This window comes from Pagrus major, chromosome 7, assembly GCF_040436345.1.
Source record: "Pagrus major chromosome 7, Pma_NU_1.0".
NCBI classification, from domain to species: Eukaryota; Metazoa; Chordata; class Actinopteri; order Spariformes; family Sparidae; genus Pagrus; species Pagrus major.
In genome coordinates, this window is record NC_133221.1 from 25,515,508 (window position 1) to 25,527,939 (window position 12,432).

At 39.5% G+C, this 12,432-nt stretch overlaps 1 protein-coding gene across 1 annotated transcript; it reads left to right on the forward strand.

Annotated features, from left to right (window-relative positions):
• Positions 1 to 5,039: 5,039 nt before the first annotated feature.
• On the forward strand, positions 5,040 to 11,282 carry LOC141000458 (lysosomal amino acid transporter 1 homolog). Its single transcript, XM_073471205.1, has 8 exons — positions 5,040 to 5,121; positions 5,680 to 5,873; positions 5,967 to 6,096; positions 6,505 to 6,592; positions 7,085 to 7,239; positions 7,339 to 7,431; positions 8,283 to 8,468; positions 10,297 to 11,282. The coding sequence occupies exons 1-8, from the start codon at positions 5,104 to 5,106 to the stop codon at positions 10,381 to 10,383; spliced, it is 951 nt and encodes a 316-aa protein (XP_073327306.1). The 5' UTR covers positions 5,040 to 5,103; the 3' UTR covers positions 10,384 to 11,282.
• The last annotated feature ends 1,150 nt before the right edge of the window (positions 11,283 to 12,432 follow it).

A 12,432-nucleotide genomic window follows, 5' to 3' on the forward strand; every position in this document is an offset into this window, starting at 1 on the left:
CTCCAAGAAATGTTTTTGCCCTTCACCTTAGAGAATCATGACAAGAAGACTTGGGCAGTCGTAGAGTTTCAAACTATAACGATTACACATGAAAGGCTGAAAAAATGTATTACATTCTTCCCATTTAATTTTAATGAAAGGTGATAAGAACAGTGTGATAGATTGCAGGGTGTCCGGAGGTCCTGATAATGTCTAAAGATGTCTCAATGTATTAATATTTGGTTAAATTTACATCAGAGGTCTTGAAGTTTATTCTGTCAGCACTGCTTGTTGGATTAGGAGGTGCTGTTTCCAGCCATTTCTGTAACTTTGCGAAACCAGCAATCAAGACATTCACTTCCACGTCATGCCATGATTGGTCAGCTATGTGGATGTGAGACAGTTTGCAGGGTTGGAACTTCTCATTTCAGGTGTGACCACATGAATGGTTCATTCTAAGGTGGATTTTGGCTTCCTCGGCTTTCTAAAAACCAAGGATGTACTGACTGTGACATCACAATCTTTCTCTTAATGTGAGTGAACCCCTGGGTTAGGGCTTGTTTCCTGTTGCTGGATCAGGGGATGTTGGATAGCTAATAAGGCTTTTCTTTTCATTAAGAAAAGAGAACATCTACAGAATTGTTTTTTTTTTGTGTGAGTGATTTAAAAAAAAAAAAAATGTTTTGAATGTTAACTTTGGTCTAACTGGCATTAAAGGTTTCTAACAACGTTTAAAACATGCGCTGCTGGCTGATTCATTGACCCCGAAAAAAAGTATTTTAAGCCAGCCTTTTTGAAATGTTGAAACTTATCTGTGAGTTGTGGAAATGCTTCATGGAGCCACAGTGGGACAGGGAGGCAGGATATCTCTGCAGCAAGGTTTAGCCAGGGCCACCCTGCCACCAGGAGTGTTAACCAGATCTAATTTGTCTCCTCATTCTCCTCTTCCTCCTCTCTGCCTCAACCCATTCATCCCTCCTGCTCAATGGTATTCTCACACCCGCTTCCTCCATGTCACTCTTCATTCCCTTCCTCTCCCTTCCTTTCCCACCCTCTCCTCCTCCTCCTCCTCATCTTTCGGCAGGCGGGATCGGAGATGGCGATATCCGGTGAGGCAGTGAGCATGTACTTTGAGGAGAAGTTACAGAATATGTTCCCAGGGCAGAGCTTCCCTGAAACACCTGAACCCGAGGAGACTGCGGAGACAAACGAAAAGGAGGATGATGACACAGATGACTCTGAGGACGACTTTGTACAGCCCAGACGCAAACGATTAAAAACAGAGGACAAAGTGCTCCACATCAAGTGAGAACCACCCTCAAAAGAGACAAGAGAAGTGAAGAACTGTCTTCCTCACATCCCACACTTCTCTTTTGTTTGAGGCAGCAAACAAAAAGGACGAGATTCGCTGTACAAACTGCTTGTTTTATCTCATCCTTGCCTTTGAAAGAATTACTGTCAACTACATTAGACATCTGCCTTTATCAGAACTCTTGAGGACAGAAACATAAAAGAGCTGCATTTCCTTCTGATTTCATGGACACTCGAGAACTCGCTTGTACAGAGTTTGAAGTAGGACTTGTTTTGCAGTAGTTTGATGAGTTTAACGGTTGGTCCCTTATTTTCTATCATACATTTTCATTTGTAGATTTGTTGTGACAGTTGCTTTACAAAACATTTAAATTCCCTGTTCCCAGTTCTCAATGTATTATATCTATACTTTGACATGAAACCTACCAAGTATTTGTATGACTTTGTGGAAACGTTATGTAAATAAGAGAATCTAGCCCATTGAAGGTATTCCTACAGTATAGATGTTTGGGTGCGTCATCAATAAAACCTGTTCTTGAAATATATCAAAGAAAATGTGTGGTGTGGTGTAGGTCTGGGGTGGCTAGAGAGCCGCTTAAGGAGAAGTTCACGAAAATTACAAAAACGACAACAAAAACATGTTCTGGCATACCCTTGATGGTATTTAGCCATGTAAATACATTTTGTTTAATTTGTCATGATGCCTGTTTTCAAAACTGCTTCACAGTGGAGGTGGATGGAATCACATTTGTGGTGCATACAAATTCACAACTACATCCCTTCACAGAAATGGTGTATAATAGTCAGCAGCACGCTGGGAAAAGTACAGGTGTTACTAATAACATTAAAGTTGAGGCAACGCTAACATCCTCAGTAACTAGTTGCTGTGATGGCTCTTTTGTAATTCAGTTGCGTGTTTAAGTTGTGACAGTGAGTCTGCATGAGTACTGGGAGTCTGGGACCCTGAAACCAAAGCAGCTAAATGGAATATAGCCATCATTCATTCTATTATCTACACCTGTGCTTTTCCTACTGTGACATGAGAAATTGTCCTTGTTGTAAAGGCCTACTGGTGGAGAGTGCTATGAACACTTGCAAAATTAAATTGCCGGCAGACAGTACTTTGGTAAACTCTTAACTAATATTACTATTTAAAAAACTAATGAGGACTATTAATAATGTTTTGTTTTAACTTCATTATCAACAACTGTCATAGATGGTTTAAAATACTGTTTTGGACAGTGACATTCTTAAAATCTGAAAATTAGATTAACAATAAATACTGAGTCAACACGGGATATCATGACTAACATGGAAAGTATTAAAGGGTAACTCCACCAACTCTACACATTAAAGTGTGTTTACAGTTCTTTGGGGAGTTCTACTGCATATGTGAAAAAGTAGTATAAAGCATTTTGCGGCTCCAGAGGAAGCTGCACTGAATCTGATTAATTGCCTCCAATGATGTCACTAGGTGGCAGAGTTGCATTGTGGGTAATTTAGGCACCAGGTTTTGAAAAGGAAGAAGAATGTGTGGATTGGTAAAGGTGATATCTCTGGTTCTGCTGTGCAGACTAGTTATTTGTTTTTTGAACTGCCCAACCATGTTATAGGAGTACAATGCTGTACCAGTGGACTGCTTTCCAAAACCTGGTGCCTACATTACCCACAATGCAACTTAGCCACTCAGTGACATCACTGAAGGCAGTTTATCAGATTACATGCAGCTACTCGAGCCACTTTATACTACTTTTTCCACATAAGAAGTAGTACTGCCCAAGACCTGTAAACACATTTTAATGTATAAAATCGCTGGAGTTACCCTTTAAGCTTCCTTTACATGTAAAAGGAATGTTTGGCCTTCTTGGGCATTGTCCTCGTGATGGGAGGACAAAAATTGACCGAACAGACAGATAGCAGCAGCTTAGTAACAACACAAAGTGAAGGATTTTATGGGTAATACACACTTAAATTAATCCACTATTTAGAAAAAGTCAGTATTAATTAAAGTTGTTTCCACTACTAACCCTCTTGCCAGTGATGCAGTCATAGTTTCTGTCTAATATTTGCGATAAGGGGCAACAAAATTATGTTGGTGGCCTTTTTTCTTTTTTTTTAATAAAGTTGCAACATTGTGATTACATCACTATTATAAGATATTGAACTTGGCAGTTGAAGAGAGGTGGCATCCTTATCTCTGAAAGATTGAATCCTCTTAGATTCTTCAGACAAATGATGTGATAGCCTATATCAGTATACAGGCCTAACTTGAGTTCAAAGATCAAACAGACCAAATCTCTTTGCAAATAATTTGCAAAGGGATTTGCACAGTCCCTGGCAAATAACAACCATTGTGTACAGAAACTGTGCACCTCAGATTTATTCCCTTTTTATGTTCTTGACCCATTACATTTTAACCCCAGACGTCGAGCAGTGTAGGAGAAGCACGTGAGAGAGGGAAGTGGCCTTTTTAGCCGCACGAGCTGACATCAGCGTGCTGAGGTGCTGAATCGTCAGTCTGCCCGTGTGTCAGCTGATGCGTTCAGCGTCGACTCAGTTAAATATAGGAAATAACTTGTTGAGTCCTCTTTTTTGTCTTCATTCAAAGTCTCACGTCGTATTTCACCTTCTTTGCCAGGTAGGATTCGTTCCTTGATATTTATGTTCGGTTACAATACATGAAGCCTAATATTGTCGCTATAATTAATATTTTTCTCTGTTTTCTCATGTTTCCCGCCTTGAACGACTCAACTGTCATTTACTTAAAACTGAAATTATCAGCTTCTTTTGTCTTCAAATGAAGATAATCAGGACAGGATGTTATGATGAAAAGAAACCCGTTTTAATGTGATAACGGTAATTAGCCATCTAATCATCTCTGCATATAACAAAAGAACTGCCACTTCTTTAGACAGCCAACACCCTCACATTTGCATACAGGTCCGTTTCAAAGCCTATAGGATGTGCCCCTTTGGGCCTGGTAATTATAGGTTTATTGTTTTTCACGGCTGCATACTAAAATGCAAAGCTTGTTGAAGAATGCAGGAGGCCTCGAGACTAATGACGGCTCAGGGCTAATGACTGAATTACCACGTGCAGCAAAATATTCCAGTATAACAAGGCTTGTAGATATGTGATGAGAGTGTGTGAAATGTGCGAGCCCTGGGACATCAGATCAGCTGTCCCAGTTCTGCAGAGGGGTCGCATTAACATGAAAGCATACCATTAGCTTGTCCCACAGCCTTAATAAATCGTTTACAGTTGAACAGTCTCGACCTGACACTGATGTTGGTCCTGAACTTTGGGAAGCAGAATTATAATTTCTACCTCAACCTTGGAAATCATAATAAATCCTCAAAGGGAAATTAAAACATATATTAGAGATCTATGATAAGCTACAGTCATTGTGTTCTGTAAGTATAATTTTATGGTGATGATGTACAAACTGAGTGACAGAATAACCGCATCCTTCCCTTTATGCTTCCTTAAAATCACAATCTGTTACATTGTACTATAAAACAAGTTGGAAGGATGTCTGCGACATGTTCCCAACCCATGGCGAGGGATATTAATGTTATTAAATGGGCGAAATGTACATTCCTGTATCACATCCAAGTAATACTTTTATTTTGAAGGATTAACTACATTGTTTTGAAGTTCACCGGTTGCCCGTCACGTGCAAATTTTGCTGCAGTGACGTTTCAGCCCAACGACCAATCAGCTGACGGGCTCAGAACTGGCTTGTTTACCGCCTGCTTCCTGTTGTCGCCACAGTCTCTGGGAGGTTTTTGTTCTGCTAACGACTTTGCCGGCATGTCAGCGGCCGCACAGGCAAGATACATTCAGTTTTTCTCATTTCCACTACGATACTTTGTAGTCATGTTCGACACAAACGCCACAAACTGAGATTCAGCTGTCTTTTATGTGTTTTTTGTTTTTGTCGTGGCTAGCTGGCTAAATTGCTAACATATGTTGGTGTATCTGTTCTCTGGTTTCTGTTTCGCCTATTTTGGATGAAAAAGTAACATTATGTGTTCCCACTTAACAGCCACTGTTTTTATCTAATCAGCGTCTCCAACAGCAGGATTTGGATCCAAACGGGCTGTTTTGATGTTTTTCCACAACCTTTGAACCCGTTGCGACCGTGTTAACTGGAAAAACTGTGTTATTTCGGTTTGTGGTCCAGATGCGATGTTCTTTTTGATGTTTTATGGCTGATTGGAGTCAGGGGTGAAGCTCTGGATACTTCATGTTTGTGCCATATGGTTGAGACATTTTTGCCATTTTCAATTAGTCTCTCTTGGAAACAAGAATCAAATGCAGTTTTAATCTCTTTGTTTCTTGTGTTTTAATAATGTGGATATTTACAGTGGTTCCTCTTTTCTACAGAATATGATGGCAGATGGAGTCCTCACTCGGGGCGCCTTTGGATCGATGACTGATGGAAACTTTACTTCCTTGTGCCCCAATGGGTCCCAGTGGGTTTGGGATGGGCTTGGAGAATGTGCCCAGGATGCCAGGGATATGGCCAGCATCTACCTAGGCCTCCTGTCCATCCTCTGCTTCATGGTGTCTTCACTTCCGTAAGTCTTTTGTGTTGGTGTCTCTCAGAGGAAATGCTTTTTCATCTTATCACCATGTATAACTCTGTCTTCTTCTTTTTTTTCTGATTGCAGACAGTACTATAGCTCGTGCAGAACGGGGAACATGGACAGCGCCCTCTCAATTTGGTTCCTGCTGCTGTGGTTGGGAGGTGACACCTGTAATCTGGTGGGCTCCTTCTTGGCAGATCAGCTTCCACTTCAGGTGACTTGTAGTGATATGAGGACTGCCTCAGTGTTGGGGTGTTTCCCATGAAAGAGTAGGGCTGCAACTAACAAAACTAAAGCTATAAATCATTTAGTAAATGTAAAAAAACACCAAGAAATGATCATTAGAAGTTATGAAAACCACAAATTTTGTATTTTCATTCAAAGAAAACATATGATTTTTATAATGTTATGACAAATAAACGAATTAGAATCAGATGAATGATTATTCAAATGTATATTGATCGTTGTTCTGTCATTTGATGAATTAATGACTTGACTTATCATGCCAAGTTATGATACAAATGGCTTTTCATGTGAATTCCATCACAATGACTTAATTTGTATGAGGAAAATGTAAATGTTCATGACTTTTTAACACGTGATTTTTCTCCCTTTTATCCAGACATATACAGCAGTTTATTACGTTATAGCTGACCTGGTGATGCTGGCCATGTACCTTTACTACAAGTTAAAGAACAGAATGGCTGAAAGTGAGTGTTTTCTTTGTTTGTTTTATTGCTCAATTTCCCAAATGCCAAATATGAACCAAGTTTTTGTTTTGTGCAGTGCCTTATTTGCATCTTAATTATTTTGCATCCTACTTTGCTTATTTGCATCCTCATTTAGAATCCCACACATAGGCCTTTGTGAACACATGATATATAAAAGAAAAACTCCAAACATATATCCGTAACTGTAAACTGTAGCAATACTCTTTAATGATTTGGTTGCTTAATCCTAACTTCAGTTTTATCTGACATAGCTGCTTATAGAACAAGCTGATGAGCAATGAACCAACTCTAGTCCAGACAGAGGAAGAGGGTAATCCCTGTACCCTGTGATGATGTCATCATATGCCTCATGTTGCTGTGCCATTTGTTCCTTTACGGTTGACCTTTGACACAGTAACCCTTGTCTGGAGGAATGTGCTGAGATGTCTTTCCCTGTACCGATGATGAACCCAGGTGTTGTCTCTTCTACAGGCAGGACTGTTCTGAATGTTGTGGGTGTAGCCTGCGTCCTGAGCTTCACCACGAGCCTCATTAACCTCCCTGGGTTAGGCGCCCAACAGGAAATAATTCCTTCTGGGTTCAGAAGTCGCAGCTTGCTCTCAACCTCTGACACTAACCTTATCAGAGTGAGTCAGTTGTTTAATTCGCAACCTGGGGTAAATTAACTATTTATGTTTGGCATTTCATCATGGTGTAACAATGTGTCTGCCTCTCTGTTGCTTCAGGCTTTTACCCCCAAAGAGATTATTGGATTCTCCATTGGGTCAGTGTCATCAGTGCTTTATCTCTTCTCCAGACTTCCACAGATGTACACTAATGTGAGTATGACAAAGTGGGTTCTGCTACAAATGTGAAGTATCTTTTGTAGTACTGCCTGCATACTATAGATGGTAAATATTAACTGATACTAATACTTATGCTAGAAGCAAATGGATGATAACGGTCATTAGAACAAGTATGGTAATAATAATATTACTACAGCATCACTATATAGTGCAAACCTTCGAATTATAATTGTTATAAAACTCATTACACTATTGTTGGTAAAACTAAATCCAACAAGTTCTAAATACAATAAAAATAAAATTCAGTTAGTTTGGTATCAAGATGAAGACCTATATCAGGTCTGGAATCCATGTGTACACAGTGATTAACATGCATAACGTGTAACAAGTCAAGACTTTACATATTTAAAATGACAGGTATGATTAAAGATAAATCAGGTGAGAATGTGCCTTGTGTAAAATAATGATAGCAATTACAAGCTGTGTATGTTTAAATCCTCTCAAGATGAAAAATGTAAAACCCTGATTCAAAAAAAGTTGGGATGCCATGTGAAATGAAAATAAGGTCAGAATGCAATGATTTGCAAAAGTTTTTGACCTATATTCAACTGAATACAGTATGAAGACGGGATATTTAATGTTTAAACTGATAAACTCATTTATTTGATGACTGAAACACACAAAGTGAAAGAACCACGATATCTCAACTTTTTTGAAAGGCCTTGTATTTCAAAGTGAAAGAAGCAAATTCATTGTAGCTGAAATCTGAGCAGCTGAAAATAAAAGTGAATAAAATGTACTGACATAATGGATGATTGCCTCTGCAGTCAAGAAAAGGTTTTTGTTTTGCTAACTTCCTCTCGTTCTCTCATTTCTCCTCTCAGTACAAGAGGAAGTCCACAGAAGGAGTTTCTTACTTCCTGTTCGCTCTGGTCATTCTGGGAAACACCATGTACGGCATGAGCGTCCTACTGAAGAACCCTGATGAGGGCCAGGGCGAGAAAAGCTACATGATCCACCACTTGCCCTGGCTCATTGGCAGCCTTGGCACCCTGGCGTTGGATCTCCTTGTATCCTTTAAAGAAAAGAAAAAATGCCCACTGCGGCCGGGCCTCTGGATTCTCCTTAATCCCACGTACATGCTACATTTTAGGCAGCGTTGAGCTTGTGGAGAGGACACTTCATCAAATTGGTTTAGGTCTCATGACTGTGTGTGTGGGAACACGATATGTAGTATCAAAGCTCCAAACACTCGTAGAGAAATTGGTTTGTTGCCAGCAAAGAAACAGGAGTGTAAAGAGCTGCACTAGTGGCCCCTGGAGGCCACAAAAGTGGTGGACTGAAGTATCAAGTTGCTTCCTGCTGTTTTTCCAATTAGCATATAGATGAGGCAGAAGTACCAGGGGAAAGTTTTTACTGAACTCTGATTGGACAGTTGAAAGCCCTGCTTTGCTGTCTCAGTCATCTGCAGGTTTAAAGGAATTCTTTAATTTGGGAAAAGGTGGTTAGTTAACATAAACTTAGCAGAAGCAAAGCTAACTTTGGCAACAATCAGAGAGGTCACAGCTGGGACAAAAGGCAGTCTATCAAGTCATTTCCATGTTAAACCACTGTAATCTTTGTATGCATTAAACAAACAAGATACAACATGGTACTTAGTGAGCTTTAGAAGTGCTTTGAAGAGGTTTCCCCTGCTTCCAGTCTTTATGCTAAGCTAAGCTAACATCTCTTGGCTGTAGATTCATATTTATTTGACAGTCATGAGAGTGGTAGTGACCATCTGATTCTCAGCAAGACAGCCTTTACCAAAAATAACAGTTATTTCTCAAAGCTACTACAAGGAACTTAAATTTGTTGTTGTTTCTGGCAATCCCTTTGGACAAACGATAATGATGGTGAAACAAAGTAAACTTTGTTTTGTAGCTTTTCTCCTCAGACTGTGAGCCCTTTCAATCATCCTCAGGACTCTTCCATAAAAATACTTTTCATGTAAGAATAGCTATTTTAGTGCAGAAGTGTGCAGAAATAGCCAGTCGAGTCACTGATGGTCTCTTTTAGCTTATGTAGAGGCATCAGTATTCAATTATAAAGCCTGACCAATATTTCAGTCATATATGGTGTGCAATATGAGCTGAAATTAAAACTTTTTTTGAGAGATTATAATGCTTAAAAAGATGTTTGGGGTAATTTATAATTATCAAATTTCTAGTTAAGAACAAGTGTTTGGTTACCACATTTGAAGGATCATCGCAAAAATAATTTGTGTATATCAGGCAATATATTGATATTATAATATCTAATATTGGTATCAGCATCTGCCCGAAAATCTGAATATTGTTTGGGCTCTGTTAAATTCAGACTGTTTCATATCCAGTTAAATGTTTCTTGTTGTACATTCAAGCTACAGGGAACAAACATGGCCGCTTAATTAAAAGATCATAAAGCCAGAGACCAGCCAGTACTATTCTATAATAATACTATCAGGGCCCAGGTCGTCTGTGTTTTGATTTTGGTCATTTGAATAATTGCAGCCTTATTTAGGAATATACACAACAGAAACTAAAAATAACAACAGTATTCAAACCAGATTTTGATACAGGACTCCATCAACAAGAGGTAATGTGATCAGGCAGCAATGCAGGATATCCCATAGTAAATATTGTACTTGAGTGTAGCTAATTAGAAACGTAAATTCAAATGCCCCCACAGTGAACCTGGGAGTTAAAGGAGTTGGGCCGCAGGGCCGACTTTACACAGTAAGTAATCCAACCCTGTGCAGCAGATAAGAAGGACTTAGTGTCTAGTATTCAGTAAAATGTATTTTTCTTTATACCATTTCTTTATACCATGAATAAGGCTGTCAGCACTTCTTTAGATTTCCTTAACGCTGCGGTTCAGATCTCAGTCCAGTTCTTGATTTACCGCAAAGCTAAGGTGGAGATGAACGGCATCCACGCTGAGACGACGCCTCTGATCGGGAGCTAAAGCAACAAACCAAGAGTGTTCTTGTGGGACACGAGCAGACACTCACTTCCAGTGGACCCTCACAATCACATATCCAACAAAATCAGGACGTTTTAGTTTGATTTTATACTTTTATTTATTATGCTCTTTTTTGATGTTTACAATGCATGTTTTTATTGGTAAACATAATGTGACAGATGACTTCCTTCACTTGGGTTCAGCTGCAGGGGTGTGATTTACACTGCTCTTAATGTTGGGGTTTTAAAGGGACGATTGAGGGTTTCAGGTGTCGGACACGGATGGAGACTCCTCCTGTCAACCTGAACTCATCTCCTGATTTTAGGTCACAGCCTCAGTTTGATGTCAGACCTCTTATAGATGTCAGAAACCTGTTGCTGGGGGTGACCAGACCATGCAGAGGTTTCTTTTAAACGGTTCTGGTGTTTGTAAGTTGCCAAATACTTTAACAGTCATGACGCTGACCACTGCATGAAGCCCGATCTTGTTTACAGTGTTTTTAAAATTAAGTCCTGTAACTTGACTCTTTTGTTTTTCTGGGCTTCAGAGACGTGTCTGACTGGAAAAGAAGCAGTGCTTTGTAAAACAAGTGTAAATTGTATTTAGTCTATTTTTAATTAATGTTTACACCAAGTTCTGTAATCTTGGAAATCTTTTTAATTGTAGTCATATGATTTTATTTTAATTTGAAATACAGACACTTGACCAGTTTTGTTTGCACTGGCGATTAAAGTCATCACTTAACACAGATTTTCACTACCTTGTTAAATTTACACATTTTTCATTTTTTCCTTTTGCCTGGTTTGCACAACAAGAATTGGTTTTGTACTCGTTAAATAAAGTAAGTTAATAAATGTGTTCTGTGGGTCAGTGTGCTGTACAGATTAAACAAATACATAACACTTTTTCTCTGTTTCTTAAATTCTTGCTGAAGTGTTGATTGAGTCATTTAGGATCGTTTCCAGTTTCCTTTAAGGGGGCACTGTTTAGTTTTGGAGAAAAATCAACCCATAATTTTAATATTTACAATGTTATTGAGGTAATAAAACAAACTCAAATATTTATTTTTCCCATAAGTGAATAAACAAGCTGTTCTCAGAGTAAAATAAGGTCCCCAGAAGTCTGATTGAAGTTAGAAAGGTGGCAGGGTCCGCCACATATAAACAAAGTAAAACAGTATGATATTGTGTTGTCCTTTAAGGTCAGTTTGTTTATTCACTTTACTCAGACATGAAAACAAAGAGAGTTTATTTATTTCCATCAGTCAAAGATCAGATCTTTCTCTTCTGATTTAAATATCTTCCCCAAAACTTCATACTGCACCTTTTAAAATGGTGTTTCACTTTCAGTCTTACTCACTGATATATGATTTTTATTCTCACTGCTCTTCTTGAGAGGAAAAACTCCTCCCATTTTTCAGAGGTCAAGGCCTGCTCTTGGCCTTGATGTTGACCTTTGACCCTCTGCCTCCACTGACCCCCAACCCGCAGCCACTGTGTTTGACCTGCTCCTGGGCGGCCTTGACAGCCACGTTGTTTTTCTTCATTAGCAGATTCACACTGGCCTCTCTGTTGCACCCTCCTCCCTCACACACACACATACACACACACTTTCCCCTCACGATTAAACATAATGCAATCATACACACTCAAAACAGTAAGGGCCCACCCACAGAGGAAGCAGGGTCAGTACAGAATATATCAAGGGTCCAGTAAGTGTGTGTGTGTTTCTGGGGTTGTGCGGTTGTGAAACAGTGGCAGAAGGATTGTTCAGCGGGTTGGAGAGATAGCAGGAAGAGCCAGTGATAGGGAGCACCCATCCATCACTAGGGATGAACAAGAAGCTGTTTATAAACACTCTATACTGGGAATTTCTTAATGAGATGACTCCAGTTCCTACAGGCAGGGCAGGAAGGGGGATACGTGACTCAGTGGTTGCCACTTAGACTCCCTAGTGCAACCAGGGGGCCACAGACTGGGAAATGTATGGTAAATTTGTACAATTTCTCTGTTGACACACAGAGACACACATTACCTTCAAACGTTCCCCGGC

Excerpts from the sequence above, each read along its gene's own strand:
- LOC141000458 (XM_073471205.1), top strand. Across the intron at positions 6,593-7,084 it reads AAAGAACAGAATGGCTGAAA|GCAGGACTGTTCTGAATGTT; the intron begins GTGAGTGTTTTC and ends TCTCTTCTACAG. Across the intron at positions 8,469-10,296 it reads CCCTGGCGTTGGATCTCCTT|ATCTCAGTCCAGTTCTTGAT; the intron begins GTATCCTTTAAA and ends GCTGCGGTTCAG.